At 45.6% G+C, this 9,180-nt stretch overlaps 1 protein-coding gene across 1 annotated transcript; it reads left to right on the top strand.

Moving 5' to 3' along the window:
• The first annotated feature begins 959 nt into the window (after positions 1 to 959).
• On the top strand, positions 960 to 9,099 carry atp1b1a (ATPase Na+/K+ transporting subunit beta 1a). The gene is made up of 6 exons (XM_042216632.1): positions 960 to 1,195; positions 5,357 to 5,485; positions 6,701 to 6,853; positions 6,957 to 7,126; positions 7,987 to 8,067; positions 8,181 to 9,099. Exons 1-6 carry the CDS (start codon positions 1,102 to 1,104, stop codon positions 8,433 to 8,435), a joined length of 882 nt encoding a protein of 293 aa, XP_042072566.1. The 5' UTR covers positions 960 to 1,101; the 3' UTR covers positions 8,436 to 9,099.
• The last annotated feature ends 81 nt before the right edge of the window (positions 9,100 to 9,180 follow it).

Below are 9,180 nucleotides of genomic sequence, written 5' to 3' on the forward strand. Positions count from 1 at the left end.
AATTTTTATCAGTTACTATCCTTACCTGTGTCGTTATCGACCTGTCGGTCAAAGAGGCACGCCTCTAACATTAAACACTAATAATGTTTAAAAGAAGGTTTGTTTGTTTTTAAATTAACTCTATACAGTTGCTATGGAGTCTATGGGCCCTGATTCACCGCTGAAGCCTCCAGTGGCCATCAGAGGAACTGCAGCTTTTTAACTTCCTCATTAGCTTCATGTTGGACCCCTGCAGAGGCGGATCTAGAGAAATGTTCTTAGAGTGGCATGAGGGTGGCATGGAAATCAAATAGGGTGGCAAAATCAAAGCCTTTTTGTTTGTTTTCCACCTGGAGACGTTTGCCTACATTGCACTCTGCCTTTGTGAAATTCATTAGTACCCTCGCTTACACACAAAAAACAACAACGACACAAAACACTAACTATACAAGATAACACAACACGCTAAACGTCGCAAATCTCTCCCATCTCAAAACTCTCTCTCTCACTCGCTTACTCTGTCTTGCTGCCATCACTCCCATAACTTCCCCCTCTTATATTCAGTGTTAACTGTAGCTAGGCTCAAGTTGTTAATGCTAGCTTATTTTAATAGACAACACTGTCATATGCAAAACCAGGGTGGCAAGATATCATTGTAGCGTGGCACATGCCACCCGACGCCACCCTTCTAGATCCGACCCTGGAGGTTTCCTGACACTACAGGTCATATTTTTCTTCCCGTCTTTTTCTCCCCCACCCCAGAGTCAGGTTGATGCTTGTCATGACCGCAACGTAGACTGACTGAAAGTCGCGTTCTCCGTGTGCTGATTAGCCTTCCTACCTCTAACTGCCGCTCTCTGTTTGGCTGTTTTGCATTGAGCAGGGGCAGGTTGTGATTTGCTACCCTCAGCCCTCCTCTCCGGGGCTGGACTTGTTCACAGTTTGCAGGCGGAGTCACTGGTTTCCCCTCTGAGATAAATAGTGCGCGGTACAAGTGGGAGCAACGCGCAATCGACTGTCCTTTTCTGTTTCCTGCGAGGGACAGTCGACAGTCTCAGCCTGAGAACTGAGACGCAGCAGAGCCGTTAAAGCAGAGAGAAAGCGACACGGGGGGGAGTTACCATGTCTGGAAATAAAGACAGCGACGGAGGATGGAAGAATTTTGTGTGGAATTCGGAAAAGAAGGAGTTTCTAGGGCGCACAGGAGGCAGCTGGTGTGAGTACTCTTTTTGTTCTTTATCTCCGGCAGGCGGGCTGCTGGTTGTTGATGGAGCAGTTGGGCTGGAGCAGAGTGGAAACCGACCGTGCTCACAGCGGATTATTTGTATTTTGACTCAATGTTTTGCCGGTGCAGACGTTCGCACCTGTTAGAGCTCCCAGCCGGAGGCGCGCCGAGTCGTGACTTTGCCTTTTTAACGGAGGCTGCGTGCGCAAGTTGGTGTTTAAAACGAGAATGAAGTGAAAAAAGGTAATACACGAAGAAGGAGTGCTCGGTACGGATCGATTGGAGTCCAAAACAAGGACAGTAAATGAGGACAATAAGCCAATTTGGTCTCCGTGGACGTAAATGATTTCCTCCTTTTGGGGTGTTTCTGTGCATTTTTCAGGGCTCCCGCGGTCATAGGTTTTCATTACGAAGGCGTAGCCCTGATCAGCTCATTGATTAGCGGCAGTCTTTTCTGAAAAGGTCATCTTGAAGGACAGCCGAGACTTTTACCTGAACCAACAAGTTGGTAGCTGCCGCCGTTTATTTTGTTGTTCTGAGTGTCAGCCCTCCGCGGGGAGCAGGAGAAGGGCTGAGGACATTTTATTCCTGCCTTTAATAAACCCGAGCAGCTGATCCCTGGACCCGACACCCGGGCCCAGCTCTGCCTTCCCCACGTTTTAACTCGAACCCGGGATTATTGGATCCGGCTCTAATCGTTTCAGCGCCGTTTTCAATACTTTAAGACGCCTAACGCGGTCCGCAGCGGTTGATGGTTTGATGGGATCACTGCCCTGCATTACATAGCGCCAATTAGGCTCGTTAAACCGTTTTGCACGTCAGATATGGCGCGTATGTGCGCGTCTCCCCCTCCTCTCCGGACGCCGCACGGTAACACTGTGATCACGACTCACATGTCTCCCGGGCCGCCCCTCTCTGTATTTTTATCCTGGAAGAAATGAGGCGTCGCTGTGTGCGCGCGTTAAAGCGCATTCTTCGGGGCTTAATGAAAGCTTCAAACTAACACGTTTATTTCTGAGAAACGGTAATTCTCTGTGGCTCAAAGCACGACTGTGTGTGGCGATTAAAATCAGGAGCTGCTCTCGGGTGGAACATTTCACCCACTCCATGTTCTAGGTGGTGGTGTGGGGTTACCAGGCTGGTAGTTCAGTGTCCCGTGGAGCACACACAGTGAGCCATGTTGCTTTAGCAGCAACAGGTATGTCTGCTCAAAGCATCTCTGGCCACAGCGCTGATCACAGACTTGTTTGAGGCTCAGAAAAAGCCTCTGAGTGTGACCCAGTCTGTATCCTCCAACTTGACACAAGCCTCTGTGGTTGTCTTATTTTTGGTCATTTCATAACCACTGATTTATTTTAGTTTGGGTTAATTAAATGGCACATAAATATTCTTACGCTTCAAAGTCCTCTTTCATTTCAAGACTGTAAAGAAAAAAGCCCTGATTTTATTTTTGAGGTGACTACAAACATATCCGGATCATGAACACAGCACCGTCATCTGTTCAGTGTTTTCATGGTGGATGACGGTCAGGTTTTTCCATAAAGGACTTTTTTTTTTTTTCTGGTTTGAAATGGGCCTTTTGGGGTGGAGGGGTGTCAATTAATGTCACTTAACAGAAGTCTGTGCTTTTTCCTGTTACTTTTTCTGCCCTTTTCCCCCTTTTAATAAACAAGTATCTGAGCTTGACTAAATAAAATGACAGATGATAAATTTTAAGCCTTTTTGTTTTGTTCCCCCCCCCCCCAAATCATCCTCGTAGCTTCAGTGAAAGCCCAAAAACATGTTGGACTGGACCAGGGACTTTTGTTTTTTTTTTTTAAACAATCAACTGGCACAAAAGCAGTCAGTCAAATACAGATAACAGATTGGTACCTTTGGGTGCCTTTACCTGCAGCATCATGTGCTGGTAGATTTATAATTTAAAATCTGCAAAACTTTAAAACTTACAATGTGCAGTACAGAGTAAATCATTAGCACATTAAACTGTGTTTCAGTAAAACACTCGTGCTAATTGTGTGCCATGTGAGTCGCTTGCACTTTTCAGAAAGACAGACAGGAAGTGGCGCGGTGACAGCGTCAGTCTTGGCGCTCGTTACGTCTCCTCCACGTGTTTGTCTCAACATGCCAGACGGAAAGTAGGCTGCGGGGCTGGTGAAGGCCTCTGCGAGCGTGGAGACACATGTGGTATGAATGCGGGGACAGTCCCTTCGCGGCGTGCTGCAGCAGCCTGCTGGGGGAGGTGCTCTCACTTCAGAAGCTTCCTTTCACCACCCCCTACGTCTCCCTCCATGCTGTTTACTCTGAGCCCTGCAGCGTTTCAGGCCGCTCCGATCGCTCAGGTGAAATCACACAAACTGACAGCCAGACAACAGGCTGTACACATACTCAGCCACAACATTAAAACCACTAACGGCGCGAACAGCCGCCCTCACGACGGAAGCTTCTGAGGAATCTCCTGGCAATCCAATGGGTCTTTACTCTGACACAGACCATCAAAGCCCTCCTAGTGTTGCCACTTGGCAGCCATTTTGAAGCATGATCTAAAATGAGCTGAGTTTCAGAGGCGTAGAATCTCCAGTCAGCTCTGAAAACTGCCCCAAAAGATTGTTGAATTTGCCCCAGAGAGAGGTTTTAAAAGCTCTTTTCTCCTAATGAAGTTTTACTTCCACCACTATTTCTGAGTGCCATGTCTTTCTTTTAACATCTGTGGTGCCTTCAAACATCTCCCTCCCCCATGATAAGGTGACTGGTGCTTACACCGTGAAATTGGCCTGACCTCAAGACCCCCCCTCCCAATGTTGGTCTGATAAAGCCAAAAAAGTCTGCTGCCAGTTACCATTGCAGCGCACACAGAGGGTACAAAGTTTCAGGCAGGTGGTTCTAATGTTGTGGCTGATCCTGTTCTGATTTCAACAGGCCAAGACGGGTAAAGAACACCCGATTGGATGGTCCTTCCTGCCGCGTGCCACACCTGTTTGACGTCTTTTCATTTGCGTGCACACGAGGAATAAGCCGTTATTTGTTTTGCAAATTCACCTCCCCTGCACAGCAGGCGGTTATTGCAGCATATTTTTCCGAGATGGCGCACTCCTAGGAGTTGACAGAACTGTCAGAGACCCGCGCCTATTGTCAGGCACTGCTTCATAGGACACTAGCAGCCACCACTTGGGGCCCGACTAGACTCATCCCAGAGTCTAATCATGCTCTGTATTGAGGGGGGGATTTGAGGGGGAAAAAAACCAAACAAATTCTGCTTGCGTCTTTGCTATCACAGGCAGCTAGCCAAGTGGCCTTTAAAGGCCTTAAAGCGAACCTCCTTTCAGGTTCGCTGAGCTCTTTTCTACTTGATAGAAAATCAGAATCAGCATTTTTAACCTGCCACAGATCATAACTGGGTGTCCGGGGGCTTTTCGGAGGTGACTACGCCCTTAAGCACAATTGAGCATAGAGTTACAAAGAGTCTTTGTTACCTTAGTTAACAGAGGTTCGAGCATCCCCCACCCCCACTGTTTTGGCCATCTGAACAACAACAACCTTTTAAAGCTTGCTGAAATTAAACCACACTTACAATTTACAAATTTGTTTGATCTCAAAACTTATTTTCCTCTGGAACGTCAAAAATCTGATGGGGAAAATCAGGAAATATGATGCTGATGGTTTGATTGCATCATACAGGGAAGCATGTGCCGTTACAGTTTTGTTCACTCGTGTAATGAAGCGTTTGCCTTAATTCATCACGTTTCTATGCACAGGAGCATGAACAAGGGCTTTTTCTTTTCTTTTAATCCTAATTGTTGAAGGTGACACAGCCGGGGAGGGGGGGGGGGGTCTGCAGGACTGAACAGTGACTCATCCTGTTGCTCTGGAAGCACAGCCATCCCACCTTCTGCGTGATCTGTTTAAACTTTAAATTAGGTGAAAAGAACCTGGGAAAGGGGTTTATGAAGGATATGTTGCTGTTAAGAAATGTGGTACATTTTCCTGGGTTTTGGGTAGCTGATGCTAGACATGCTCTAATAAAGCAGTCCGTCTTATCACCTTCAGGTGCTTGTGACTTCTGAAATCTGAGGCGATGTTATATTTCACATTTGAAGCAGTTTCTTTCTTGCTTCTTTCATCTCAGTAATTTGATTTCTCTTCCTTCCTCTACAGTTAAAATCCTCTTGTTTTATCTGATTTTCTACGGATGCTTGGCTGGAATTTTTGTTGGGACCATTCAGGCATTGCTGCTAACGTTAAGCAAAGACAAACCCACCTATCAGGACAGAGTTGCTCCCCCAGGTAAGCACATCCTCTTCCTCCTCACCTTTCTGACTTTGCTGCTGCATCAGCTCAGTGATCAGACAAAAAGCCTGTTGGTGTTTCGTGGGCGTTACAGACGACTGTTTGGGAGGGGTGTGCCTCTGAGCAGCTCCTCTATCGGCAGTCTTTCTGACCTTAAATAGGTTCGGCCATTTTGTCCTTCACTCCCCTCAGCCGGTTGATGTTCCCCCCGCGGGCAACAGGGGAACTAAAACGTGTGCTATGATTATGCATCACAGCTGACACGACTGCATGTACTTGCGTGACTACAGTTTGTGGCTTGTTTCTTCAAAGGAAGAAAAAGTTTTGTTTTTCACCACAGCTTTTAAAGGCTTGAAGGGGGGGGAACCTAATGTGTAATCTCGTGAGAGTGCCATCAGACAACGCTGCAGCAGTTTAAAAAATTTCCTGTGCGCTCTGAGACTGATTTGAGTGCCAAGCCTCATCTCGCGGTTTGCACAGCACATGCTCTGCCCCTTAGCAGTATTTTTAGCAGCCATTCTAGATGACGGGCTGCATGTGGCTGCCGTTTTGTTCATGACTGTTGACAATCGGAGATTAGAGCGAGCAGAACAACAGCGTGAGCGTGGAGAGCTCTAAGCTGAAGCAAGTTTCCAGAAGTGGCATGATCAAGGAAGCGGCGAGAAAGGTTCTCTTTTTTTTTTTTTTTTTTTTCTCTCCCCCTTCGGAGCGTGATCCCGCCTCCCACTCAGAGGCTAAAAGTTTCCATTGTGAGAGAAACACACGTGAGAGTGGATGGGTGGGGGTTGGTGAACTTTCACAAGCCTCCTCTGACACTCAAACTGCTGCTTCTCCTCTCGCCGTCTCAACCGGCAGCTCGAGTCCCGCTCATATCTGCGGCAGCAAATAAAACAGGTCCTGCGGCGAGGCCGAGAAGGGTTTCGCGGCTGTCATGCTGCCTCTAGCTACTCTCACTGTCACACTCTCCCCTCGCCACGCCTCGCGCACCAACTCTGTGGAAAATTACTGCTGTGAGGAGCTCTCAGAGGAAATCCCCAAGACCCTCACATTGTCCTTAGATAATGGAGAATGCTCACAATTGCTCACGTGCCATGTCATGTTGCTTCTCTAAGATATTTACACTTTTTTTTTTTTTCACACAAATTGAGTTGTTTTCATTTTTTTGTCCCATGACTTTTGTTTTCCTACCAAACCAGTGTGGTGTTTTTGCAGGTCTGTCACACACCCCACGCTCAGACAAATCTGAAATTTCTTTTAAGAAGAGTGATCCGAGTTCATACAGCAAGTATGTCCAAAGCATGAACGAATTCCTTGAGCTGTACAATGAGACAAAGCAGACTGGGGACCCCTACGAGGAATGTGGAAGCAAGTATCATACAATGCAATCAGCTTTCACCATTTGTCACTCATGAGTGGATGTTTGAAGATCTAAACTTAAATTTTGTTTTCTTACTTGTGGCATTTTCAGTGCTTCCTCTCACGTACAAAGATCGAAGTATGGAAGAAAAGAAGAAAGTCTGCAAGTTTTCTAGGTCTTTGCTGAAAGACTGCTCAGGCACAGACCCTGATTATGGCTTCATGGAGGGGAACCCATGTGTTATCATAAAGCTCAACAGAATTGTCAACTTCCGACCAAAGGTATAGTTACCGCTTAAATTCAAAGGCTAATATTAAGTAGCGCAAAATGGCACCAGTCCCTTTTTTTTTTTTTTTTTTTTTTTTTTTTTTTTTTTTTAATTCTTTTAATGAGCTTAGGCTCACCTCAGACATTAATTTAACCTGCAGGCATGAAGTAAACTGTAGTCCTGGACTGTGCTGCTCTGTATTTATATACCTGAATATCAGTATAATAACAGCACAGGTGGCGGTGATATGCTGTGTAGCTAAGTTAGAGCTAGCTGGCTAACATCCCCCATTTTGGCTGTAAACTTGTGAAGCTTTGCTTTGTGGCCTTAAGATGTAAAGTAATCTGTACTCAGTCATTTGGCTACCTTAGTGGACCGTTTCTGAGTGAACAATTGTAGCACTATAGCGCTAGTAGAATTGCCTTTTCAAGGAAAAAAGATGTTGTAAATTACAATGGAGAAACTTCTCATTCCCATCTATTCGTAGTCTCACTGCCTCTCAAATGACTAAAACAAGTGAGATGTGCTTGCAGTGAGTTCTTGCTCACAGAGTAGAGTTGGCGATCATTTGTCTCAAAGGTCAGATGTGTGGTGTCAGGGGAGCTAAGGGGTCAGAGCAAACAGAAAACCCAAATCCACAAACAGAAAAGCAAATACCCCCAAAAATTACAGGGAGTGCATTTCTGTAAAGGGAAAACCAACTTAGGAAACCTTACAGACATGTGAACCATCCATGAAGCTTTTTCCATTATGTTTGAAAATGGAAAAAAACTTTTGAGAAGCTGGAGCTTGAAGTTGCATTGTGGTTAATGTAGGCACCAATAAGTGAAAGTTTAATTTAAACCAGTTATTGCTTGTTTGTTCTTTCTTTAGGCTCCTTCAAACAACTCATTACTAGAAGAACTGCCGGTGAAAGTTAGCCCTAACGAGATCCCCATTTACTGCAAGCCTAAGGTACGTTTGCAAGAGCGTGTGGCTGTGGCCTTCCAGTTCACAGATACAGGGAGAATGAATATTTGTCTTCAAAAGGACCGGCTGTAAGTCTCACTCAAGTATTGTGTTTGCAGAGAGCTGAGGATGAAGGCCAGATCGGAGAGATAAAGTACTATGGGATAGGCCAAGGCTTTCCTCTGCAGTACTACCCATATTACGGCAAACAGCTGCACCCCGACTACCTGCAGCCCTTGGTGGCCGTTCAGTTCGTCAATGTGACGGAGGGAAAGGAGATCCGCATCGAGTGCAAAGCATTCGGAGACAACATAGATTACAGCGAGAAGGACCGCTACCAGGGACGCTTTGACATAAAGCTCACCGTGTCGTGACCTGAGCTACTGCGAGCACTCAATTTGAAAACGAATACAACTTAGAGAAACCCGTTCAGATAAAAACCACCACTAGTCTTTGAACATTCATAATATACAGGACCTACACTTAATCCGTGTGCTTTACACTAGCTTTTCTGTGTGTTCGTCGAGGGTTAGAATGTAAAATACAAAAGTAGCAATAGCAAATATTTATTCTACTGTACATGAAAAGATTCCTTGAGCCATGGGAAACGTTCATCCATTTACTGTAAAACGGCAATTCCACTACTGACGTGTAGCGAGTTGTTTTCTGTCCCGAAATACTTCACCCTTACGTGGTTTCTATATATTTTTGGAGTGTCCAGTGCTGTAGTCTAGTCCCAGCTGTAACCTCTTTGTCTTATGTCCGCTTTAGTGGTCCAAGGTGTGTGCGCGCGTGTGTGCTCGTGTCTATGTGCAGGCGTTTACAGGAGTGTGTGTTCATGTGCTCTGACTAACTGAATTACTGGCATGGTACTCTGAATGTTTAAGGCCCACGTCTGAGTAAATAACTGCTCTGTGTTTGCGCTTTTTCGTCCCGGTTATTGGAGGAGGGGCACATTTGTTTTGTTCACCTTAGCTGTTAGATATGGTTTGATTACATTTATGTTTGATACTTTAATGCAATTTTTTTTTTTTTTTTTTTTTTTAAATTTTATTTTTTTCTGATTCTTAGTGTAGCGCTTTGTGGGTCCAGCCTAGAAGACAGTCACCTCCACAGAAA

The sequence above is a fragment of the Haplochromis burtoni genome, unplaced genomic scaffold, assembly GCF_018398535.1.
Source record: "Haplochromis burtoni strain Fernald_Lab_line unplaced genomic scaffold, NCSU_Asbu1 Contig_13, whole genome shotgun sequence".
Lineage (NCBI taxonomy): Eukaryota > Metazoa > Chordata > Actinopteri > Cichliformes > Cichlidae > Haplochromis > Haplochromis burtoni.

What these genes read in the sequence shown, in the direction of transcription:
- atp1b1a (XM_042216632.1), top strand. Translation starts at nt 1,102, where the DNA reads ATGTCTGGAAATAAAGACAGCGACGGAGGATGGAAGAATTTTGTGTGG. An exon ending in GGACAGAGTTGCTCCCCCAG is followed by an intron (nt 5,486 to 6,700) that starts GTAAGCACATCC and finishes GTGTTTTTGCAG; the next exon opens with GTCTGTCACACACCCCACGC. An exon ending in CCATTTACTGCAAGCCTAAG is followed by an intron (nt 8,068 to 8,180) that starts GTACGTTTGCAA and finishes TTGTGTTTGCAG; the next exon opens with AGAGCTGAGGATGAAGGCCA.